The sequence below is a fragment of the Vicugna pacos genome, chromosome 15 (genome assembly GCF_048564905.1).
Source record: "Vicugna pacos chromosome 15, VicPac4, whole genome shotgun sequence".
In the NCBI taxonomy this organism is placed as follows: Eukaryota; Metazoa; Chordata; class Mammalia; order Artiodactyla; family Camelidae; genus Vicugna; species Vicugna pacos.
This window is the reverse complement of record NC_133001.1, coordinates 28,973,353-29,000,048: the sequence shown is the minus strand read 5'-3', so window position 1 is coordinate 29,000,048 and position 26,696 is coordinate 28,973,353. Positions and strand designations below refer to the sequence as shown.

The following is a 26,696-nucleotide window of genomic DNA, read 5'->3' as shown; positions in this document are numbered from 1 at the left end:
AAAAGTAAAGGCCTGACCTTAATGTTTCTCCTGGGAGAATGTGAATATGATATAATGTAGAAGTGTGTTGACTTTTGAAAAGTTATATGCAACATGGATCTGATCTGCTAAGCAATGGAAAGGAAATCCTCACTTTCTGGAAATGGGTTCCTTTCTTTGGGTCTCTAGGGCTCCATGTAAGCTCCTGGGGGGAAGATGATGCCTTGTGAACCCAAGGGGTAAATCACTTCCTCTCCCCGGTGGAGTCAGGCCCTTTGTTTACAATCAGAAAATAAAAACAGAATGGCATGTAATTCAAATCTTACCTACCTCCAGAAGGATGGTCTCCCTTTTTCAGCTCCTCCCCAGAACAAAAGGAATGGCTTTGAGGGCTTTACCTGGTCAGGGAAGGGTCTCTCCTGGCCCACTGGCCTCCTCTACCCAAAGAGATAAAAGCAGCCTTCTCTCCAGGGTGGGGCTAGAGCTACAGGGATCAGCTGATGGCTGCTTCAATGTCATGTCAGTCACTTTCCCTTTAGAATGACAAATGCTTTTAGTTTCTCAGTCATAGCTCAGGAGAGCAAAGGTGTGGGTTTCTCCACCGGCAGAAAATTTCAGCATTGTGCCTGATCCCCTCTGTCTCCTCCCTGCAAGATCTGAAAAGTGTGTTGGGACACGCCAGACAGTCAGGTCCTCAGGGACCACCTCTCCTTTGTCTAGAACTTTAGATTGTCAGCATCTAGTGGACAGCAACCTCCTCTTTTTCTTTCCAATGTTGTACACTACCCTGCTAAGCACAGCACATTTTAGAAATCCCTAAACACGCCTCTTAGGTTGCACTGTGCACCATGCCCGCAGCATCCCCGTAAATAATCATAGGCTGATGATTGGTCCCACAAAAATAAGTTTCCATAAATAACTAAGTGGCCTTAGTGTTTATCTCATCATAATTGCTTTAAAGTTCAGTTCCCCACCTGGCTGACACTGGACTAAGAAATAGTTCCCCTCCTCTTTCCGTTCTTGTTGTGGCAGGTGAGAGCTGCATTTTGTTCTCAGGAAGTAGAACCCTAGGGGAGTCTTCTGGGGGTTAGAGCGCCCTACGTAGATGGTATCAACGTGCACCCATGACGTCTGTTTTTCATGATGAGAGCAATTTCAGCTGGTTTGTGGTTCTCCTGCGTCTAGCCAGAATTTGCCTCTCGTCCCTTCCGTACCAGAAGCACAGAACGCCCGGCTTTTCTGCTCCAGCAGCGGGTTTAACGTGCGGACTGCACGGAGAGAGGCCCGGATGACCCAACTGCAGCTGGCACGGGGAGGTCTCCTTTGCAAGGGGAGGATGCCCGGAGAGGACCTCGCCCAGAGGCAGAGCCAGGGGCCCAGCTGCAGGGACGCTCCCCGCCGAGCCCTCGTGCTCTTCGCCAGGACGCGGGGACTGCGGCCCGCCGAAGCCAGCACCCCGGCCCCCTTGGGCTCCTGCCCGCCGCCGCCCGCCCGCCCGGGCTCCGGGGATGCGCAGGGGCCCGCGCGGCCGCCAGGATCCTCCTCCCTGGCCGCTTTTGTTTGCGGCGTGCTAATAGCCGGGGCTTAAAAGTTTTCCATCTTGAGCGGCAATCAGCTTTCTTCCTCTCCATCTCTGGCCAAACCCCCATGGTCCCGGGGACGAGCCTGCTCCCAAATGGAGAGGCAGCGTTTTCCTTCGGGCTGCGTGTTATCCTCTTAGCCCTACTGTGTTGGAATAGAGCGTAACCAGCTGGAGGACTGTAAGACGCCTGATAATGCCGCTCTTTTCCGCTGTCCCGTCTTAATCTTGTTACACAAATGGTTGTGAAGAGATTCATGAATTTTAATTTTGCCCTCTGCATTAGTGCTTCACGTCACTCATACACAGCTGCCTCCTCTGCTGAGTTTTTCACCCCTCCTCTTACAAGGAGGGGTAGGTTGGGGGGGGGAAATTAGTTACAATCTTGGCAGTAGTGCAAGGTAAAAAAAAAAAAATCTACAGATTTAGGCAACCACCCATGAAGCTGATTAACAGTCATGATCAGGAGGAACAGCTTTGCCTCTTAAACTTTTCACCTCTCATTGTTAACTGTGAAATTTTATTTCCGTTAAAGAGCAAGCCTGTAATCAAAACGGTGCCATTCTGCACTTTTCTGCCAGTGCTTTTGTTAAATGGTGCCCACACCATGCAGCCACCGTGCTCAGGAACCAGGCAGCCAAAGGTGTAGTAGGTTTTTAAAATATTTCCTTTCTGTTCATCCAGGCAACAGGGAAAAAAAAGAACACACTTCCCTCTCTCACCCAACCTCTTGGTCTCCTCCAGGCTAGGAATCAAATGCATTGCCGGGTGGTGGGGATCCAAACCTTTAGGACGTTAAGACAGCCGATTGTTTATCGAGGTAGAGATTTGATTTAGAGATTACAGCTGGCTTGAAATGAGTTGATAGAAATACTCTCCCTCATGCAAAATATTCTTTGAAATATAATTTCACATGCCATAGTTTCCTTTTTTTTTTTAACTTTTGCAAAACCACCCGTGTGTTTATTTTCTTTATTTTTTTTATTTAGCCATGAGAATTTAGGCTTGGGATCGGCTGTCAAGTCAGTACATTGTGTTAAAAGCATGGCCATATTGCACTTCTGCTTATCTATTCAAAATGCCACATTACAAGTGGCTGGTGCTTATAATCTGTGTGGTGTGCTGTTGATAATTGTGGATACTGTAAAGGGTAAACAGTCTGAACTTCACTCCCGCTGCTGCTGTTCGCGCCATGGCGAGGCTGAGTGTGTTACATCCAATTATGAAGTAAAGCAGAATGCTACTAATAGCAGCTATATAATTTAGTTTCGTCCTCAAAGACGCTGTTTAAACCTATAAAATTGAAAAATTGTTTTATGCACAATTTGCTGCTTGTTCATTTTTTTTCAAGGTACTTTTTTATTTCTTAAAATTATAATTATTCATTGGGCAAAAAGTACGGTCTGGGTGAATGGAATTATTCTGAAACCACATAATGTTACCACATGGAAGTCCATATTTCCTAACAGCTCTGTGTGTGTTCAGGTACCCCACCCCTCCGCCCCCGGCACAGACTGGACTGGGAAGTGACCTGGTGCTGGGGTGTAGTGTTGCCTTGGAGGGTTGTCCGTTCTCTCCTGTGGCGGGAAGGGCTCACAGTCAACACGGGGCTGGCCCCTGGCCCCTCTGAGCAAGGAAGCCTCCGCTTTGGCCTCCAGAGGTCAGCATAGAATCCAAGTTAAAAGTGATTTCTAACCCATATTTACAGAAGAATTATTTATCCCACATATTACCTCAGGGACTTTATAAAGAGCTCATTTGAGTCTCTGTATATTAGTGCATTGTGAGTGAGTAGATCAGCTGACTTACGCTGAGTAATCAACTTTCCCTTATCCCCAGTCCCAGAGGAAGAATTTAGCTAGCTCGGCCCCCTCTTCCCTTGGTAAAATTTTTCAGTGAGCTCCTTCTATCACTAGGGCAACTGGCAACAAAGGTATTTACAGTCAGTAGGGCCTGGTTAGAGTGCGTTTGGTTTGGGAAGTTTGGGAAGCCATTTTTCAGGGCATTTTAAAAAATTAAAGAGTGATATTGGGGGATATGTGTTTAGGATTAACACTGTCACTACTTTGGTGGCAACAAAAAATCCATGAAGACCTTTCTCAATAGACAACTAAGCATCTGTAAAAAGAGCTAACACCATCTAAGAAAAAGGAATGAAGTGACTTCAGCAATTATACCACCATCAGTTCTTAGGAAAATGGATTAGAAAGTCGAGACTGGGTTGGCTTTACATTTTCCAGTGGAAAAGGAAAAGCAGGATCGTTGCTGCTGTCCTTCATGGTGAGGGCACGTCACGGTTTGGGAATACGATTTAGAAGAAACGTGCACTTTGAAAAGATCCAAGATTGAAGTTAACATGCCCCAGACCCACTGACGCAGGAAAGTGTCCTGCTTGGAGCCATTCATTTGGACTCAGGGTGGGGTGGGATGTTTGTCTGATTTGAAGCAATAAAGGAATTGGTTCCATGTATAATTAAAAGAAATATTTATATTCTGATCCTTATAAATCCAAAACATGGATTCACAATTGGCTCCAAAATACCGGCTTCAAAAATAGTAATTTTGTCTTTATAGATAGCAACTTATGATTTGCTAAAATAAATATAAATACAATTCTCAAAATTATTCAAGCTGGATGAGAAGTGTACTTTGGATTTGAGTACTCTGAATTTTTAAATCTATCATGGGAAGTCTGTCGGAAATTTACCTGACTAGTATCGAAGCTTGGTGCTCTAATTGTTGGAATATGTCTTCCTCCTCGAAGAGAAAAATTTTTGAATTATCTGTCATTAATATTAAAACCCCTAAGAAGCAGCTGGAGAGCCTTTGAAATGACTTAGGCCCCACCAGCCTTTCCATCGTGCCCAGGTGCAGTCTCCAAATGATCTGAAACGCCTGCCGGCCTGATTCCTGGGTCGCTGGCAGGGGGCAGAGAGGCCCCGGAGCAGAGACTTCTATGCCAAACGGCTGGTCTGGTGAAGATGAGCTAGTGTCCAGCTCTCCCTTCGCTGAAGTGCCTCACAGTTCCTAGAGGTCACAAAAGCAGCCTGGCTATTTATGAAAATAAACCCCACCCCACTACAAAAAAAAAAAAAGATTCCTAATTTCATGCATAGTATTGTCTTATCACTGCTACTGAGAACCACTTGGAGTTGCTTTTTTGCGATTTCTTTTTCCAGGACAGTATATTTAGGTGAGAAGTCTTCATGATGCTCAACATTAAAACTGGAGAGTGAAAATTCCCAATCTGAGTCTCCTTACCTTTATTCTTCCTTTTTATTATTGTTTTCAGTTGAAAAAGGAAAACCAGGATATATACGAAGAAAATCTTCATTACCCACTTCTGCTTATTTTAACCAAAAATGGATAGAAGATGAAGCTGCTCAGAAGACGAAAACAAATGCCCAGGGAATATTTTCACAAAAGCAGAAAAATGCTGGTTATAATCTACAGCAAGCTGTTGGCTCCCTGAGATTTTCAAGCCCCCAGGTCTCGGGCCCCACCACCTGTGCACCGTGCCACATGTGGATGATGGAGTCCACCCTCCTCACCCACGTGATGCCCCAGCCACCCCAAATTCCTTTTTTGCCTTCTGCTTCCTGCACCAGACTTTTGTCTTTAAATATGTATAAACAGCTTGAGATTTGAATTGGACTCAACCAAAATATGTTTCCCTCTCATGGAGACAGAATTTCTTTCGGTGATTCCTACTACCCACCCCCCAACCTTTTAGAAAATATCTTGGTCTTTGTTCTGTTTCATTGGTGGTAGTTTTTCATCTGTCAACACAGCAAAGGTTTCTCTTTGCTGGTTAAAAAAAAATAAATAAATGAAGCAAATCTTTCAGATCGCCCTCAAATTAATTGTATTAAATCTGCCAACTCTTTTTTTTTTTCTGTCTCTCTTGCTCATTCTCTTTTCCCTTTCAAACAGGATGTTTTTTTCTCTATAGATGTGTAAGAAATGACTACATCAGCCCAAAGCCTCATAAACTGACCGTTTGTCCTCTGGACACAATAGCGTGGCCAGCCCTCTGCTCCTCCTCTCCAATTATGTGTGATTAGTCTCAATGTGTTGTGTCAAGGAGGAGGAGTGTGCTGAGTGCTTATTATCTGTTTAGGTACAAGAAGAGCACATTTAGGCTCTGACTATGAATGAAAAGTGAGCCTTTATCAGGGCTCAAATCTACTGCTTGTTCCAGGCCTCTTTCAAAACAGGTCCTTTGCAGAGAAATTTTGAATACATGATTGATAAAATGAAATGGCAACCAGGGGGGAGTTTTTAAAAACTCAATCACACAATTATCTAATGTAAAGTCAGTGTATGGTTATATGCTGTGATGCAAGTGTATGGTAAACATTTAATAGGTGCTACCTAGGACTGAGACAGGATGACTTTTCTGCAGGGAACCCAAGCCTCTCCTTGCCTCTTGCATCCACGAGAAGCTCTAACGCCTTCTGTGGCAATTCAGATGTTTATCTGTAAGGAATCATCTGTGCCCACTTTAGCGGTAATGTCATTACTAGGTTAGCTATATATCCTATCTTTAGTGGAGGCAAAGCGCAGATTGAGTGTGATACAATTAAAGTGATAGGTGGGAGACTGGGGGAGCGAATCCTTTTGCATGTTAAACAAACTTAGCTGTCATCAAAACAGCGACTCTCAGATGTCTTCTCTGCCCACTTCTATCATCAAACAAATTTTTCACCATCAGTTTGCATGTCCTTGTATTCACCACTTTTTCTGCTCCATTAGAGCACCTAGATGGATCTTGGAAGGCATAGGTCAAGTCGCAGTTAGATCATACATTTCTTTCTCACAAAAACTTGAATTGCAATGCCAAGTGATGGGCTAACATCACAATAACAGCAATTTATTCCTCTTTGGATAAAACAGCAGTCTATTCTCAGTGCTAGATAAAGACCAGGGCAATGCAAACCAGCCATTTAGCTGAGCAGTTCAGCTAGTGGCAGCTTTCCTTTGGCTACTGTATAGGTTGCACACTGGCTTCATATTTTCTTGTTTAAAAATTAGAATTCAGAATGTTTTAAAAAGGCAAAACGGTTGGTTCCATTTATATTGCTGAAAATACAGAGAAATGATTTCTTCTGTAAAACCTGCAACTAAATCTGCCAAACAAAGAAAACCCACGCATGCAGTAGCATCTAAGATCATCTGTTCTTATTTTTTTAAAATGTAGAGCAGCAGAACCATGAGAATATCCCCATCATTTCATTTCCCATGAAAATACATGAATCGGCAAGAATTCAGTTTGCATTTGTGTGTTGTAGATGTAGAAAACCAGTGTTTATTTTTCTGGGAGAAATTGTATCTTAAAAAGTAAACCAGTCATGTTTAAAAAAAAATATCTGAGGATGACGTGTACAGTTACCTAAGCTCGAGACCGGGTATAAGAATTGAGTCGTTGCTCCCAAAAGACACCTAGTAAAGAAATATGCCAATTGTGTGATTAAAACCTAGAGAACCTTTTGTAAAGTGTTAAGGTTTTCGAAGGAAATGTTAAGGTTTCATCGATCTGCTTTTCATGGGATCCTCACCAGGAAATGTCACTAGTCCAGGCTATTTGGAAGTTTGTAAGAAGCTAAAGTTGTATATTATTGAATAATTGAAAAGTGCTTTTATTTTCTCAAATTTTAATGAAATGCCAATATTGAGAGGGGGAGGAATACAGCTGCTTTAGAAAGTTTATCCATTTGCATTTCTTTTGAACTTTATGATTAAGAGCTATTCCTCTGCATCAGGACCAAGTTGTGTATAATTGCGACTGAAATGCCCCATATTCCATAATTGCCTGTGTCATTGTGCATGTGTTTGTTTCAAAACAAAGCCTGTCTTTGAAATTACGATATTCCTGTTCCCTGTGTACCTGTATCTTCTGATAAAACTCATGAATCTCCTTTGTCATACTAAGTAGATTTGGTTGCAGGTAAGAACGGTTCTAGGATCGCCCATGGTCAGTTCTAACGCGGTGATATGAACAGCCACATACAAGTTGGTTATAAGAAATATATTTTATTTTATAGCAAGACATAGGCTTTGAATTGGGATAAAAGTGCTAGAAAAGACTACCTAAGAGGTTGATGCTATTTTGTATAAATTGTATATTTTGTTGGCTTTTTGACTGAGCATGAAAATGTAACTTCCATTAGGGAAGGGTAATTTAGGTGCTCAGTATTCAGCAGAAAACTTGTCGGGCCATAAAAGCTTTTCTGGCTGGTTCCTCGGGTGTTTTCAGAGAAGAGCTGCCCGCCCCTTGCTGATTTTCCCTTTGGCTTCAGTATGGGCTGAATTTACCACTGCATACCTGTTGAATCAATTTGGGGGATCCAGCAGTTAACTGAGTGAATGGAAGGATTAGTGGCCCTCTGGAGCCCTATTTCAACAGCCAGGTGTCTTTGCTTAAACTAGTTAACTGCTTTTGACAGTTGAAGAACCTGGTTTTAATACCCTAGGCAGGAGATTGTGGAGGTGGTGCTTTTTTTTTTTCCTTCTTTCTACTCCCAAAGTGGGGCATACTTTCTTCTCCTAAGGGTTAGACTTTTTTTTTTTAAATAGGAATGGACGGTCCCCTTCCCTCAACCCAGCTTCTGTGGAGTCTTTGTGCTTAGTCAGCATTTGACTTGTTTCCAATCTGTGCCAAACAATTTGGTGGCATTGTCTGGTGGGACCCTTTAATTAGACAGAGGGGAGTGGGGGCAGGACGCCCACACAGGGGAAGGAGTCAGTGTGTATGTAGACACATGCACATTCACACACTCACAGGGAAGATAAGGCTGTTTAGACCCTCGATCTAGGCTCCAAAGATTCCAGGTACACTCCCACCTCAGATCAAAATCTGCTGATTTCAGACTGTATGAAATGTCATAATTGTGCTGAGTGTATCCCAGAGAGTGAAGTTGGTTAGAAAGTCAGTCTGAGTCTCCTTAGAAACTGAATTTAGATAGAGGGCAAGTATGTTTTCCTGAGTGGACTATTTCCAAATTAGGAAGGAGCCTGTTGGTGTTTAACAAGCCATTAAGCCTGAAATGCCACTTTTAATTCTCAGATTTCGTTTTACCCGGAGACCTTACTGCCCAGGCTGTGACTTAAATGCTCACTGTGTTCTCTGCCCTGGAAGTTGGTTCATTTGGAGTCTGTATTTTGCCTTTTTTGTCCCCCTGACTTTTCAATTAATACATTTTTTAATAGATAAAACAGATCATACTATGACTTTTAAAATGTCAACAAGCTTGCAAACAGAAATGTAATAAAATGGCTAATAGGAGATTCAATAGTTAATAGAGGGCCTGAAGTGAGCAAATACAGTAACTGTATATTGGAAACTGTGCAAGTGAAGATGGCTTTAGTATTGCAAACTGAGGAAGAAAATTGTTTTTAATTAGCACCTTCATAAGAACTGCTGATTAATACTGTTTTGTTTGGTGAAAAGCTTTCAGCTGAGTAATTTGTACAGCCATTACAACAGTTTTGTTAGAGCGGGACTCCTGTTGTTAAACACAAACAGCAGATGATAATGGTGGAAGATGAGTTTGTCATGTAACAATTTACCTTATTGAAAAAAGCTTTATATTAAACCCAATACAGTAGGTACCAGCAGAAATCACATATTTTAAATCCTTCCAAAATTGCAGTGTGCCATGCTTGTATTTTTTTTTCAGGGACTAGAAGCAGATTTTATATCATTTTAAAATTATATACACAATTTAAAGGTGGTGTAGCATGGACAGACCACTTTCTCAGCAGCGGTTTACATCAGAGCAGTAAAGTGGCTGTGTATTCAAACATTTTCTAACTACACAAAGCAGGTTGGAAAATGGAATCCTAATTAAATAATGTTACTCAAATGTAAATTTGCATTGGGACTGGATGTAGGGAAATAAGAATTGGTGTTTCTGCCTTAGGTAGGTTTATCACACACAGGATCTTTAAAAAAAAATCTCTTTCTCAAGGAAAGTTTAATTAACCTTTTTTTTTTTTTTCCTGGAGGTGTTTTTAACTGACCAGGGAAAAGAGTGCCCATTCAATGAGACCTGACCAGGGAATAAGAGGCTGATTTCAGTGAACTCCCATCAAGCGATATTACCCTAGCCAGAAGCATGGGAACTTTTTTTTTTTACCGTTTTAAATAAAATGCAATGGTAAAACATATTTGCATTAAAATATTACACTAACCTAGGCTGGTAAGAACTGTAAATTATTGGAGTGGCGTAATAGAGCATGAGATTTTTTTTTTTCAGACAGGCCTTCGGGGTAATAACAAGGGTTGAGGCTCACGACAGTGCCAAATAAGCTTTAGACAGCATAATAGTCTGCAAAGAAAGCCACAGAGCACTAATGTGAAGGAAGAGCTGTCCACCACATGCAGCAAAAATCACCAAAGGTCATTTTATGGTAGCAATTGTGACATAAAATTGGTGGTCATGCTACATGTCTAATACTCAGCACAGCTTTATAAATGATGGGCCCCTAGCGATGGCTGTCATTAAGTGCTTTCATCATAATAAACTTTAAACTGTTGGCTTTATGAATCGCCAGCTAGCTTCAGCTGTTCGTTGGATGGAGCTTGCAGTGCCTTAAGTGTGACAAGACCTATTAGGAATTGCAACCATGTTTCAAGCGTACTTGGCTTCCCCACTCCTGGGGTGATTGCTGCCTATTAAACGGCGTCTGGGAAGATTTTCCTCCAGCAATCTCTGATCAAGAGCTTTTTTGGGCTTTGACCTGCATTTCCTTCAAGACTTTCTCTGAGGAGTTTTATAAGAGCAAAACTCCAGAGGATTTATAGCCACTTCTGATTAATACCTTTCCAGTTTTTCTAGCAACTCTCCCACTGCTGCATAGAGAAAAGCTTTCATTGTTCCTGAGGTGCTTATTTGTGACCTTTTCTCTGCTTCCTGATTCCCTCTAACGTGTTCTCTCAGTGAAATCCTCGGGGTGGAACCAAGACAGTCGGTGAAGTTGTTACAGCTGGAGAGACAGAGGAGGAAAGACGGAGGCTTTTATATTTTTAAAGAATTACATGCAGAGCGGCCTGGCCCCGCCCATTTAAAATACCCGCTGTGACGTCACCGGCCGCCCGCGGTACCCAACGCATCCTTAATGAGCCCTCGGTGTTAACCGAGCCGACACGTAAAGACTTCAAGATTCAAATTACACTTTCATTAACCTTTAGCATAGGAAGTCTTTCAGTTTCCATAAATCTTACAGTGGCTTGCCGTCTGTCCTACTGATGTGAATAATAGATGTTTGGGGAAATCGCTCTTTAAAAACCCAGGGTATTTAATTTACAAGGGCTAAATACATATTTCAGACTCACTCAGCAAGAACTTTAATTACTTCTTGTTGCTTTTTCTAACTTGGAGTTCGCCCCCCTCCCCTGCCCCCCAGTTTTCTTCTGCTTGACTCAGAAGTTTTAGAGATGGTAAAAGCTTACAGTGTCTAAAGTTTCTGCCTTAATACTCTTATTAGTCTTTACTTTAAGCTCAGTAATGTCCTCAAGACAGTTACGGGAATGTCTCAGGTGTGGACCATTACACAATTAAATTAGCAAACCTCAGAGGGATTGGATTAGACCTCAGCGGGGAACACCTGGGGATTCCAGGGCAGGGCTGAGCTCAGTTTCTGAATAGCAGGGCTCTGGCCATGAATAAATAGTGAGGGTCGGCCCGCTTGGTAGTCTCAGTCACAAACTTGTCTCACCAGATAAAAGTATAGCAGGCTAAACTATTTTTTCCCGGGAGTCGGTTCCCGTGGCTGTCGGACTGAACCGGAAAACCATCAGCCAACGTGTCAAGAGGAAGGGAAAACAGTTGGCGGACGGCTTTTCCCATACAAAGGCATCAGCCCGTCCCTCCGCGCGAGCCAGCCAAGGGTGGACAAGTGCATGTGGAGGCTGCTGCCCAGGTGCACGGGGTGGGGGCAGGGCGAGATGCAGAATGCCCCAGAACAAAGGCGCCTCTAGGGGTCTGCGCAGAGGTCACCTGCTGCCTCCAGGGCAGATTAAGGAGGACTGGAGAGGGCATTTAGAGGAAATGGTGCTGTTCTTCATGGGAAATCAATTCGTCCCACCCCTAATGGGGCATACTGCCCTCCCTCCTTGGGAGTCCCAGGCCACGGGCTTCCAGGTCTGTCCAAATCAGTTCTAGAAGATGCGGCACCTTCGCCTGCCGGTGCTCTTTCCAACAGCCCGTGCCCCCTGGAATCTCTGCTTCGTCTCACTTCCCTTTTCTCCCTCCTTTGGGCTCCCCCGCCTTCTCTACCCAGGCTTCTGTAATAATGAGGCTGGAAGTGGAACTTTCCCCCATTCCCTTAGTCTGAGATTTCTTTTTTCCCAGTGACCTGGGCTGCACTTTGCCCCTACTCCCTGCCTGCCAATCTCTTCAGGGTTAGGGCCTCTCTCTTTCCATTCTTGCGGGCTCCCCCTCCTTGAGAGCTCCGGGAGGCCCAGCCTTCCAGAATCCGATCTCCTTCCAACACAGCAGCCCCCCTGCGGAGGAAGGAAGAGGCCTCCTCCGAATGAATGAATGAATGGCGGGTAAGGAGGTTTTTAATTTGTCTGGAGCTACAAGAAAAAGGCCTCCGAGCAGCGTCCCTCCCTCGCCTCGTTTGGAAGCCCCCCTGCCTTCCCGGTGGGCGCTGTCACCTCACCACCACCTCACCATCCGTGGCCAGGTCCACCGGAAGAAATGGGCGGAGGGATCTGAAAATAGTGGTTTGTAAATTCTATTCTATTTTACTGATTGTTTGCGGGCTACCGATGTGAGCAATTTGGAACTTTTAGCACGTTTCTGTCAGGCAGGGTCGGAAAGTGAGCTCAGTACTTCGCGGTCTTGATTTGCAATTGGCCGACTGATGGCGGAGCTCTCCTTGAGCTTGGGGGAAATGTCACCGTGCTGTCCCCAACACGGAAGACAGTACACTTAAAAGCTTTGCCCACCTGACCTGTGGTTTCACCTCCAGGTGCATTAGCCTTCATTTCCTTCACAGGCTTTATTTTTAGGAGCAGAGGCCACAGCCCTGACCGGCCTTATGTTTTGAGTGGAAGGCACTCTGTCTCTCTTTTTTCTTGGCCAAACCACTTACATAAGCAGCATCTCGGGATGCCAGGAGAGGACAGCATGAAGCAGCTCCCAGGTTGTCCCAGGTCTTTCCTCTCTGCCCACTTCAGGCCCTGGACGACCGCCGGGCCTGGGCCACAGAGGTCTCAGGGACTCCAGCTTGCCTTTCTCCTGGCTGTCAGTGTTTCTGTCTCACCTCACAGCCAGGGGCTACTTCTGGTCCCTTCTCGCAGCCTCCTTCCCCCACCCCCAATAGACCAGAGAAACCATAGGGTGGTTACAGCATTCTCAATATGATTATGCTACCAAGGGGTTTATCTGACTCTGCCCTTAAGATAGATTGAGAACAATGGCAGCAATATTTTGCAGCTTCTCCCATCAAGAAATGGAGTCTGTTTCTCGGCACCTTGGTTCTGAACTTGACTTGGCTCACTTCAGCCCGTGAGAGGTTAGTAAGCATGAGTACAGCAGAGGTTTGAAAACTGCTTGTACACTGGGGTCTGCTGTCTCTTGATGCTCTTGGAAACCCGCTGCCATGTGAAAAAGCCTGGGCTATCCTGCTGGACACTGGAGACACGTGACCCACTCACTCCCATCATTCCAGCCATGTGAGTGAAGATATCCAGGAAAGACAGCCCCTGGCAGACCTAGCTGCTGACTATAGCAATGTGAGCCAACCAGGTGAGCCAGCAGAAAATCTGTCCAGCAGAGTCCAGCCCAAAAGGCTTCCTCGCAGAATCATGAACTAATAAATAGTGGTTTTAAGCCACTAAGTTTTGGGGCAGTTTGTTACATAGCAATAGATAACTGATACAATCTATTTTTTAATAGATGTGTAATCAGTTTACAATGTTGCATCAATTTTTGGTGTACAGCATGTTTCAGTCATCCATATACATATATATGTTACTTTTCATATTCTTTTTCATTATAGGTTACTACAAGACATTGGCTATAGTTCCCTGTGCTATACAGAAGAAACTTGTTGTTTATCTATTTTATATATGGAAGTTAGTATATGCAAATCTCGAACTCCCAATTTATCCCTTCCTACACCCTTTCCCCCTGGTAACCATAACTTTGTTTTCCATGTCTGTGAGTTTTGTAAGTAAGTTTGTGTCTTTTTTTTTTTTTAAGTTTCCACATATAAGTGATATATGGTATTTTTCTTTCTCTTTCTGGCTTACTTCACTTAGAATGAAAATCTCCAGGTCCATCCATGTTGCTACAAATGGCATTATTTCATTCTTTTTTATGGTTGAGTAGTATTCCATTGTGTAAATATACCACAACTTCTTTATTCAGTCATCTGTCAGTGGACATTTAGGTTGTTTCCATGTCTTGGCTCTTGTAAATGGTGCTGCTATGAACATTGGAGTGCATGTGTCTTTTCAAATTAGATTTCCTTCTGGATATATGCCCAGGAGTGGCATTGCTGGATCATATGGTATCTATTTTTAATTTTTTTAAAGAATCTCCATACTGTTTTCTATAAGGGCTGCACCAATTTACATTCCCACCAACAGTGTAGGAGAGTTCTCTTTTCTCCACGCCCTCTCCAGCATTTATCTAACTGATACAATCTTGGTCTTCTCTCTCTGAGGTACTTTTCTGCATCCTTAAGTGTACCTTGAGGTATCAAAACTTTGGAGATAATGTTTTGCCTAAAACATGTTGAGTTACATAGTGACTAAAACTGTGAAAACAGGAAAACAGGATTCAAGTCTCCCAGGCCTCTCTCACCCTTCAGAAAAGCAGCCTACTGCAAAGGCAAATCACTCTCAGGCTCCTGGGAGAGGACACAAGAGAAAATGGACTGTGAGAGAAAGTACAGGGGACTCAGAATAACTAGATTCTAGCCTGGACTCCCCCAGTAACCAACTGGGGATTTTAGGCAAACTACTTAACCTCTCTGGACATCTGTTGCCTTCTCTTTGAACTAGATAATTTAATTTCCCATTTCATGTGAAATTCTAAAGTAGTCAAGATAAAAACTCTCCATTATCAGTCAGGGCCAGAGATTTTGATCACCTGGGGGAGTTAGAATTCTCTGGTACAGGCAAGAAAGAGTTGTCCCACATTAGCCTGGCCCTAGGGAGTACTTAGTACTTCTCAGGAGACTTTGTCCTGTGAGGTTCTAGGATGACCCTGATGTCTCAGTTTGCCCTGCCCCAGGCCGAATGCTGGGGAGCCGCCTCAGCTGCCACTGTGGGGGAAGAGAGGACCCTTGGGTGCCCGAGTGCCTCCATTTTTACTCACTTATCTAATAAATGTCTTTTGTGTGCTGGTCACCCTGTTGGATGCTGGAGCTCTAATAGTGAATAAGAAAGCCCCGTGATCTGCTGGGGCCTTGTGAGAAAGACAAAACTGCTCTGCACACAAGTAGCCTGCATTGTAAACATTAAACAAATGTGCCAGTGCACTTATAAAATCATTATAAATTGTAAATTCAATGAAAAACCAATAGGTTCCTACAGGTAGAGAGTAATAGAGGAGGGGCCTGCCTCAGACAGGATGGTGGGAGAAAGCATCTCTGAGCGGTCTGGTGAGAAGGGGCAGTCACGCTAAGAGACAGCGGTGGGGTGAGGCCCTCAGGCAGAGGGAAGGTGGACAGCAGGCCTGGAGCGGGAGCCAGAGCCGCTGCCTTTGAGGAGAAGAGCGAGGCCAGGGCTGCTGGGGCCTTGTGAGGAGGGACGTGACATGGGCAAGGGCCTGCTGTGCAGGATTCAGTGAGCTTGGATTTTATTTGGAGTCTGATGAGTGACCGTGGAAGGGTTTGGAATAGTGAGCATGGCACAGTCAGAGGGACATTTTTAAAAGATCACTCAGGGTAGGAGTAGGGGGTTGGGGAAGGGTATAGCTCCGTGGTAGAGCGCATGCTTAGCATGCGTGAGGTCCTAGGTTCAATCCCCAGGACCTCCATTTAAAAAATAAAAAATAAAAATACTCTGAATGCTGAATGGAGAGCAGTTTAGAAGAAATGGAGATGCTAGTTAGGGAGCTCCTATAATGTGGTGGTCCTGGTGAAAGAACATGGCAATGTGGGCTGGAGACACGAGTGACAACGGGGGAAAGAAGAGCAAACCGAGTCCAGGTGTGCACGTGGCCTAGGATGTACAGGGTTTGCTGGTGGTAACATCCTCTTCTCTTGGACAGGAGGGTGGCAGTGGCTAGGCAGGTTGAGGCTGTGGGATGAGAAATCTGTTGCTGTTCTTTTCGTGGCTCTAACCCCCAGCCTGTCATCCATACTGTTTTTCTAGGCACCCGGCACTCTTGGGGATGTTCAGGGAAAGACCCAAGGAGGTCAGAGACTGGCCTCTGTCCTGGTCATGAGGCCCCATTGAGCTCTATAGATGCAGAGCGAGTAACCACCAGTGTGGCAAGATTTAAGGAGCACAGGACAACAAACTCTTGGGTGGGTGGGAAAGAAATGTGTTGCTGATACTGAAATTCCACCAACAGCCACCTTTCCCTCAGCTCAAGGCAGGGTTACTGTTAAAGCGAGGCCCCTCTGGGAGCCGTGATAGTCTCCTGGTCCTCAGCGTGAAAGGTCTGAGGATAGGCCTTAATGGGGCTGGGGTGTCAAGCAGGAGCTGCTGGCGAGAGGACACAGGGAACCTAGAGGAAGTAAAGGGCCCAAGACCCAGGGAACAGAGCAGAAATGGGAGAATCCAAGTGTCAGAAACCACTCACCAGCTTCACAATGTCACCCGGACCAGGAGAGCTGTCGATGCAGCAGTGCACACAGCTGACGTGTCCTCAAACGAGACAGAGTGTGGAAAAGGACTGGCGAAAGGTTGTTAGAGGAGCAAGTACATTATAGAAGAGGAGGCAGAATTCGGATCAGCCTTCCTCTCTGCGACCTATGAGATCCTGCGCACCCTTCGCCCCATACTCTGCTCGCCCACCATGCTCCATGCACCTGGGTTCTGCAGTGTGGCTCCTGCCACAGGGCCTTTGCATTTGCCATTGCCTCTGCTTGGAATGCTCTTCCTTTCAGTCTCCAAAGATTAGCTTTTTCATTTAGGTTTCAACTGAAGTGCTGCCTCCTTCAAGAGAGCTTCCTTCACTTTGCATCTAAAGGAGGCCCAGTCACTTTCTAAAATATCAACTCATTTTATTGTCTCGTCTGGGAGCAGTGGGGGCCACCAAGACTGCTGTGACCTTTCCAAGGACCTGGCATGAAAGCGCTCCCACACCAGTGGATGTGAACACGGAAGCAGAGTCCCAGGTCTGTCTTTGGTGTGTGTGCTGAGCACAGGGCCTCTCCCAGGGCTCTGAGACATGAGCCTGGCCAGTCTGATTGGCCCCGAGAGCCCGAGGGCTGGTGCACTGACCCACAAAGGCAGGGGCCGTGCCTCATTCACAAGGCATGTAGTGGGGAATGGACGGGAAGGCCAGAGAAAGGAGGCTGGACAAGAGCCGGCCCAGGACAGCTCTCTGACCCCATCTCTACCCTCTTGTCTAGGCTGCATTCAGGAGTTGGCAGAAATGTCACAAACCTCCCAACAGGCACCTCTAAATGTTGTCCTCAGAGATCACATTTCCGACAATTGTGGGACTATTTAAAGGACAGAAAGCCCCAAATGAGGACTGGAAGGACCCAAGGGGAAATTGTAGCACCAGCTCACATACATTGTGTGCTGACCGTGTGCCAGGCATTGTGTTAAGGGCTTTACACACATTAACTCATTTCATCTGCACAACGCTCCTCTGATGTTGTTGCTGTCATTTTCCACCTTGTTACGGATGAGGAGAGTGAGGCTCAGAGAGGTGAAATGACCAGCCCAAGGAGAGGGCAGCTGGCTGCCCGCCCATCCCTGCCCTTGTACTGTTTCTGCTGAGGAAACTATGTGCCCAGATGAACCCTGGCCACTCTGCCTGGGATCCCCTTGCCCAGAGCAAAGGCCCGCCTAGAGGGAAGGCTCATAGGTTAATTTGAAAGCAAAGGAAAAGAAGAGTGGCTGTTAGACTGCAGAGTTGCTGAAGCAAATCAAAACTGATTATACTTCAATTTTTAAAAAAAGAAGAAGAAGAAAATTATAAATTATAGTAAAAAGAAAAACAATTGAAAGCTAGGTCTGGGCATTCGGCCCTGAACTCTGTGGCCGTGATGCACATGGTTTGGCCAGAGGCCAGGCAGTCCAATCTGCCAGATGTGGACACATCTGGGCCCCAACCACAGAGAGACTGGAGGTCAGCTATCTGTCAAAAGTTGTGTGCCAGACCTTCATGCCCTGCCTCTTGTGTATGTGTGTGTGTCCACACACATAGCCTGCCTACGAAGGAGCTTTTCCTGGACTTTAGGCTCTGGCCTCCATGGCCCCCAAGTGGTAGCTGATGGTTGGGTGGTCCTGGAGGACAGCCTTTAAAATTGCCTTAAATGTTTCCTTTGCCTTGGGACCTGATTGCTCACCCCTGGAATGCACTTTAGGAACTTGGTTATTGATGTCAAACACTGTGGCCCCTGCAGCTGCCCCCCAGGGGTCACTTATGGTCAGCCAGGTGGGAACCAGTCCCTGTCTGGGCTCCCGCCCCTCCTCCACTGGCAAGGTAGAAACCAAGCCCATGGCAGAGAACTCAAGGGCACCAGTGTGAGGATTCACCCCTCACACGTGACTAAGCTGCTTCTGATCATCTCCACTCTAGGCGACTATGAAATGAGGGAAGACTGAAGAGATGGGGAAAGAGGCAGCACAGAAACTTGTTCGCATCCATTATCACCGTCTCTGGGAGGACAGAACAAAAGATGGGGCTTCCACCCCAAGAGGTGAAAAGGAGACCAAGAGTCATGTGCTGTGCTGTGAGGAGGGACAAGAAAATTACACAGCTGATCCACAGAGAAATCATTCGTGGATAATTCTGACTCTCGGCGCAGAGGAGCCCACACACAGCTCTGTCTCTTGGGTGCCTGTTGCCTCGCTGCCTGGTTGCCAGGTAGAGGAGGAAGACAGAGAAAATTCTGTTCCCTTGCAGTGCCTTTGACATCACTGCAGCCATTAAAAAAAAAAAAAATCAAGCATAGACAGACACTTCTTTCCCTGTGAGAAGAGGGAACTTGAGCAAGGTTTGAGGCAGCGCACTATTCTCAGAGGAACTTTGGGTCTCATTTGTGGATCCTGAGCCCTGGGGGTGGGAAGGGCGTGCATCCGCAAGGTCTATGTTGCTTGCAAGGCTCAGAACAGACAGACTGTAGTTGGTCACTTAACTTATCAGCACCCACTTACTGGAAATTTGGTTTTTGTAAAGTTAGGATTGAACAGCCTTCTTTGATGTCAATGGAATGTGAAAGATTTTGATTTCTCCACCTTGCATGTCAGCAGCGACAACTACTAACCTGACATCAACAACTCCAGTTTCTCCCTCAGATTCTGCCGCAAGAGGTGGGTCTCCAGAAAGGGGCTGAGGGGAGAGAGGTGTTTACTCAGCTCCTTCCCTCCCAAATTAAATATTCAAATGGGGTTTGTTCGGAGGCATTGTTGAGGCTGAAGCTTTAATTTAATGGAAAGGCATTGTCCCCTGAATAAAGGTTTCATTAGGCCAGCCCGCAAACTTTTCCCTCATCCTCTGGAGGAGACAATCTGGGTGACAGTCTTACCCATCATAATCCCCCGCTTCAGCTTTGTGGTGACAAAAGACTCTTAAGACAGAATATGTCCGGGAGGAGGAGAAACACTTCCCAAACAAGGGGTCTCTCCCTTCCAGGCCAGGTGACAAAGGGTCGGAGGAATTTGGTGGGGCCTCCTGGCCACCTGCCGGTTAAGCCCTCGGTCGGTGGATTAACTGCAGCTCTGACTGAGTGTTTGGAAAGGCAAGTTACATGGCACAGCAAACAAAATTCAGACGGTGCTTTACACATGGTAATCCCAAATTTAATAAGCTTCTCACCACTGGGAAGCCAGAGCCGTAAAGGTGGCTGAGGTGTAGGGCTCTATTATTCCCAGCCTGGGATGTCGCCACTGGTTCTGAGCAGCCTGTGGACCACCCCCTGAGGGTCTGTGAAAGTTCTTCCTGGCCCTTTGGGTGAGTCAGCTGTCTGCCCTACTTCCAGGTTTCATGGAGCTTGTCTGGACATGAGTCACAACTTTGTTCTGAGCAAAGTTGCTGCAGGAGGCCCGGGTGGTCAGAAGGCCATGCTAGCCTCAAGCCCTCAGGGCTGCACCAGGATCTGCCTCCCTGACCACGGGGCTCTCTGTGGGCAACGCTGAGGCTTCAGACAAGAGCCCATGGAAGTTGTGATCCAGGCCTTGGGCAGTGCGTGGCCCAGTTGATTAGACCTCTAGGTGGGGCTGCACTCTGCTCCCCTGGGGGTTATTTTTCAAACTACAGTTAGCCAAAGGAATGTTTCTTACCACCTTCATGAACATTCCTTTGTTCAGAAGATACTCCTTGAGCATCTGCTACGTGCTGGCGCTGCGCTCGAGGGCTTAGGGCATCAAAGTGAACAGAGAACACGTGGCCTTGCTCCGCAGATGCTGCGCACTGAGCTAAGTGCCGTAAAGGGGAGAGGAATTGTTCCACGAGCCCATAGGATGGAGGAACTTGACAAGTCAGGGGCAACAGGGAAGGCTTTCTAGGGAAATGGTGCTGGGGCCAAAATATGCAGATTTCCTAAGGGCGAGGCCAGGCTGAGGGCATGAGCAGATGGGATGAAAGACAAAGGGGAGCCCACTTGGTGTTGCAGGGCCTCTCAGGCCCCAGGGTGAGGGAGGAAGATGGTCTGTTCAAGGGAGGGCTGCCTTCATTCTGTCTCCTGGGCACCTCAAACCTGTGCAGGAAGAAATTTGGGGCAACCAGGCTCTGGTTTACCAGGTGGACCATGGTTAAGAGTGAGGGCTACGTGATACTGAGTATCTGGGAACGCAAGCTTCTGAAAGATGGAGCAATTAAAATTGTGTAAAAAAAATAAATATTTCTGAATCTCCTCATAGTTCAAGATGGCAAACCCAGGACATACACTGGCCCCCTATCCTTCCAAAATCTTGTTGAGATAAAGTTTGAGAAGTCCCAAAAGATGTAAATCTATCATATTAAAGAGGGAAGGAAGAGGTCACCAACACAGAAGAGATGGAAGCAAATTTATGGAATATGCCAGGTATATGGGAACAGGTGTCAAGAGGAACCAGCTGAAGGAAGCCACACACAGAATATGGGGCAGCAGAAGAGATGGGAGCCGGGGCAGCAGAAGAGATGGGAGCCGGGGCAGCAGAAGAGATGGGAGCCAGGTCACCCAGAAAGTCTCAGGCTCAGGGAAGCCCATTCAGGCAAGGTGGGTGCACAACTGCCCAAGGAGGCAGATGTGGGGGGTGAGGGGAACTACCCACATGAAGGAAATATATGAAAATACAGCAGAACAGTCTCACTCCTGGGGAAACAGGATTCAGGAAACTGAAGATGACTTTAATTTTTTTTTAGAATTCTCAGACAGGGTTGGGAAGATAATACATTCTAAAAATGGGATTTTTGAGAATAAGAACGAGCTCTTAGAAATGAAAAATACACTTGGTAAAATAAAATGTTCAGTGCAAGGACTGAAAAAAGAAACCAGCAAAGCATTGAGCAGAAAGACAGAAAAAGAAAAAACGAGAGAGAAAGGTAAAAAATTGAGGAGAATAATCCAATATCTGACTAGTAGGAATTCTAGAAAAAAAGCAGAATTTAGAGAGAAGTAGCCAAGAAGGTACCGAAGGAAGTTTCCCAGGGCCGAAGGAAGACGAGTCCTGACGTTGGGGTGGCCACCGAGCGTCCAGCACAATGACTGAAAAAGACCAGCAACTAGACGCGTCCTGGCCAAATTTCAAACCACAGCGTATAAAGAGTAGATTGTAAACGGCGTCGGAGAGAAAGATCAGGTCACCAATAAATGAACAGCAGTAAGAATGGCATCAGACTTCTCAGCAACACTGGATGCTGGACAATCATGGAGTCACATTCTTCAAAATTCTGAGAGGAAATTATTTTCAGTTTAGGCTCCTACATGCAAACTCTCAGTCAGGGGGAGGATAACATAAGGGTTTTCAGAAAAACAAGGACACATAAAGTTTGTCTCCAACATGCCCCTTCTTAGGAAGTTACTTGAGGCTAGACTTCACTAACACTAGGGCATAAGATGGAAGAAAGAAGAAAAGCTGGAGTGTAACCTACGAGAGCAGCAGAGAAGTTTCAGATGTCAGGTGCACAGCAGCCTGGACGGCAACCAGCCCACCCTGGAGCAGGATCCCAGAGGACTCTGAGGAAGGGGGCAAAGGCAGTTCTCAATAGAATTGATAATATAACAGATAGATTTGAAATAAAAATATGATCGTAGCAAATAATCGTAGCAAGGAAAAAGAAAGGCAACTGGAAACTGGGGGGAAGCTGGTTAAAAAAAAGTCAAGATCTGAATATGAAGCAAACTAAAAGTGACATGATATTAAGCAAATGATAAAGTGTAAGGAATGAGACTGCATTTGACTTGTTTCTGAGCACACACTCCTTGGAGAGTCTCAAGTGTCATGACGCTGACTCGAAAAGCAGGAAGTGTAACCTAACGCTATTACTATATTTACATAAAAATCACATAATAATGGCAATAAAGTAAATATGTTAAGTTTCCCATTTTAAGAGTCAACTTTTACACAAAACCTGGAAGACTAGGTTGTGTAGCAGGACAGAATATAAGTCTTAGCAGCCTTATTAATGTGAAGGTACGAGTATGGTGGCGGAAGGTGGGCTTGGAAAAAGAAAGAAAAAGTAGAGGAAAGGATAGGAAATCAGTAACAATATCTTAACTTATAAAGTAGACAGTCAAGAAGCACTGTTGAAAGATGATGGATCAATACATACAGGTTTAAGCATTTTGTTTAAGTTACAAAGACAAACAGTAGAAAAATGGAATAGAATATAAATATTGAACATTGAAATTGTTTCACACTCAGAATTCCACAGACACCGTCTAATAAATTGGTAAATGAAGAAATAGAGATATAAATACATTACAGGTATGATGTATGTAACATTATATATTGTATGAGGGACTCCTCCTAGGGTTGCCAGATAAAATACAATATTATGCAATATTGGGGGCCATTTATTCATTTTTTTAAATCTGAAATTCAGATTTGATGGGGGGTACTTTTTTTCCTCTCAATCTGGCATTACTAGATCCATCAGGAGAACTAAAAGTCAAATAGATCAAAGAGGTTGCCTCTGAGCTGTGGACTGTCCAGTGGGAGAAGCTGTAGTATTTTTATCATGAGCACATGTGTAATATTTGATTTGTAACTATATGTGTGCATTATTTTGATAAGAATAAAAAATGTTTCAAATGTGTTCAGTGCATTCAGTAAATCAATCTCTTATTTTGAGTATGTAGGAAGAGGCATGTAATTTTATTGATAGCAAATCAATGCTGTTCTACCCCAATGAAGAAATTTTAAGTGAGTATTTAAAGAATATTGGTTTGAGATATTCATGTTGTAAATACTGTAGATATTGTAGATACTGACATTTTAAAACTGTCAGACACCTTCAGGTCTTCAGTACTTGGACCAAGTATGGTCAGATGCTGTGGGTCCCTGAGCTTTAGGAACTTGGAATTTGGTCGAAGAGGCAAGATATATGTTGTGTGCAAAACAGTTAACCCTTCAGGGGAGGTTGGCTTCCATTAATAGAAGCCAAAAGATTAAAACAAAAACTAAAACATGGTACATTCTAAATGCTACAGGAGCTTGGCTAAGGGAAAAGACTAAGGCTGGGTAGGATAGTGACAGAGGTGAGCCTTAAGCGGGGAGGAGTGGAATTTGGAAAAGGAAGAGACAGGAATTCCAGTGCCTGCTTTTTTTTTTTTTTTTAATGTACAGTTGATTTACAGTGTTGTGTTAGTTTCAGGTGTACAGCAAAGTGATGCAGTTTTATATATATATACATACGTATTCTTTTTCAGATTCCTTTCCATCATAGGTTATTGTGATATTGAATATAGTTCACTATACAGTAGGTCCCCAGGGGTGCCTTCTTTTAAAGTCTGTTTTAAACTGTACCATAGCAAAGGAGTAGGAGTCTGCCTCCCAGCACTTCCAAAAGTGCCCCAAGAAGCATTCTTTTTTTGTGGGTTCCCAAACTTTAGATGGGCTACTCCACTCATTGTTAAATGTCCAAGAACCCTTTGAAAGAGATGAATCAATGGTCAGAAGACAATTGGGAACCACTGCTCTGGTTGTCTAGGCAAACCTTGGACAGAAATCTCCAGGTCTTGGCAGGCTGAGAGGTCAAGGTCAAGAGGTCAGGAAAGATTCTTCCCCTGATAACTAAATGCAAGGTGTTGACCTTGTTTGGATCCTGATTTGCAGAACCATCTGTAAAAGGCCACTTATTAGACAAATGAGGAGACTTAAACATTGGCTCAGTATTTGATGATATTAAAAACCTACTATCAGTTTTTTCATGTGATAATGGAATTATGGTTATGTTTCAAAAAGAGCTACTTATCTTTTAGAAATATATTCTGAAAGATTTAGAGCTGTAACGATGTGATACGTGAGATTTGCCTCTGTATAATCCAATATGGTGGGGGGGAGGGGATTGGGGAAGGGTGAGACAATATTGGCTGTAAATTGATAATAGTTGAATCTGGATGACAGCCCCATGGGAGTTCAACATACTTTGGTATACTCTTGAAATGTTCAATAATAAAATTCTTCACTTAATAGGCCTTGCTCTCTCTATAGACAAGGTGACAGTACCTTAGACTTATTTAACATGTCTGGTATCTATTTACACCAAATAACTCTTTTGATCCCTGCCCTATCCCGGTTGGGCAGCTGGGAAATTTTGCTGATGTGGAACTAGAAAAAGACAAAGGTCCACAGAGGCCTTTGACTTTGAGAGAGATCTTTCCCCCTCTCCTGAGTTTAGGTGGCACAGGTAAAGCCACCATCCTTGTGGCTGGCCAGACATGTTACCTTTTGAGCACTCAATAAAAGTGCCCCCTTTGTTCATTTATTCAGTGTATAGCTGGTGAATATCTGCTATTTGTCACACCTTCATGGGGCAGTGGGGATAAGAGAACAGACATTTTCCCTGCTTCAGCTCCTCAGATATTTTTCCAAACTTAGATGGGATATTTCTCCCTAAATCTCAAGACCCCTTAGCTGGAAACTTCCCTAAACTAAGGAGGTAGAAACCGCAGGTGGGAAACCACCGTTTCCCCAATAACATCCAAGAGCTTTCTGGCCCATCCCTGAAGACCGAACCACAGGACAGGGCCCCTGATGATTTAGATTACTGCAGCTCTTGGCCTTCCCTCTGGGGAAAGAGCCAGCACAGCAGGGAGCCCAGGTGGGGGGTGGGGGGCAGGTCAGAGCATCTTCCCCATGACCTCTGCTGGAGGCCCCCAAGCCAGAGGCCTGGGCATCCCCTAAGCCTTCCACTGTCTCCCACGTGGCAGTGTCCCCGGGGATCAAGAGTGGCCAAAGAGTCAGGACCGGGGACCAAGCCACCTGACTCCCATCAGCCACTCTCCCTTCCCTCAGATGCTGGACTCTCCTTCTTCAACTAGGTTTCCTCCCCTGACCCCACAGCACACACCTCTCCAGGCGCCTCTCTTCCTGGATGGCTTCCTGTCAGCCAGGCATTTCGTGGTTCCTCCACAGCATCCCTCTTGTTACCCCAGCCCCCAAGCCTTTCTTCTCCCTGTGGGGCTGAAACAACCCTTGCTGAGGTCTCTAGGGAATACACTGTGACAAGGACCCAGCCACAATGGGCTGAAAGCGGAGGTGGCCACTTTTCTTTCTCTGACCTTCCCAACCTGCTTTCCTCCAGCCCCCATGTCCCGTTCCTCTGTCTTCTCAGTCAGTACCTCCCCTCTGTCCCTCAGGCTGCCTGGTGATTTCAATGTCCCGGCTCTTCAGGACTCACTCCTGAAGATCTTCCCCAACTGGAGGGCTCTGCCCCTGTTCCCAGCCATGCTTGTCTCTTCCCTCAACTTAGCCTGGGCCAATTCACTGCTCAGGGACAGCCACACCCATGTCAGAACCCCCTACAGTTCTTTTCTTTTCTTTTTTTAATTGAATTATCGTCGGTTTACAATGTTGTATTGTAAACTATTTCTGGGGTACAGCATAGTGATTCTGTTATACATATATATATATATATATTCCTTTTCATACTCTCTTTTATTATAGGTTATTATAAAATATTGAATATAGTTCCCTGTGCTATACAGTAGGACCTTGTTTATCTATTCTGTGTATAGTAGCTAGCATCTGCAAATCTCGAACTCCCAATTTATCCCTCCCCTTCTTCCCCTTCCCAGTAACCATGTTTCTCTGGTTTGTCTCAACTATGTCTTAATCTGTTTCTATTTTGTAAGTTGACTTGTGTCGATTATTTTTAGATTCCACATGTAAGTAATATCATATGGTATTTTTCTTTTTCTTTCTGCCTTATTTCACTTAGTATGACAATCTCTAGGTCCATCCATGTTGCTGCAAATGGCATTATTTTATTCTTTTTTGTGACTGAATAGTATTCCATTGCATGTATAAACCACATCTTCTTTATCCAATCATCTGCCGATGGACGTGTGGGTTGCTTCCACATCTTGGCTGTTGTAAACAGACCCCTCATTGTTCTCGCTTCTTTTCCTGGACTCTGCATTTTAAATTTGAGGAGGGTTTATCAAGCATTTATTATGTTCTAGGAACTGTGCCAAATACTTTTGTGCTTTATTTCATTTAATCTGCCAAACAATAAGTTGAGCACTATTATCTTAGACTTAGAGAGGTTATGGAACTTGCAAGGGGGGGTAGAGCCAATATTTAAAGCAGGCAATCTGTCTCTCTAGAGAGAGCTGAAGCCTGGGTGAAGGGAGTAGCAATAATGTTATAAACAGAACCACCACTGGACATAAAGAGATCCAAGTTCTATTTCCAGCTCTGCCTTGAAACAAATGTGTAATGATGGGCAAATCATTTAACCTCTCTGAGCTTCACTTTCATCTTTAAAATGCGCGTTGGTGAGGTAGGAATAATACAGGCACTCTTTCCTGAGAAATATATAAATATACATGTATGTTTGTA

At 44.9% G+C, this 26,696-nt stretch overlaps 1 protein-coding gene across 7 annotated transcripts in view; it reads left to right on the top strand.

Moving 5' to 3' along the window:
- The window catches only part of CAMKMT (calmodulin-lysine N-methyltransferase), a 429,706-nt gene that overhangs the window by 309,969 nt on the left and 93,041 nt on the right, over positions 1-26,696 (top strand). Inside the window, exon 11 of one of the 7 annotated variants that reach the window (XM_006211441.4) lies at positions 4,851-5,404. The exons of the other annotated variants lie outside the window; for them this stretch is intronic. Coding sequence (XP_006211503.1) covers positions 4,851-4,928 — 78 coding nt within the window. The 3' untranslated portion in view covers positions 4,929-5,404. Of the gene's footprint in view, positions 1-4,850; positions 5,405-26,696 lie in introns of those variants that run through there. 7 annotated transcript variants of the gene reach the window in all.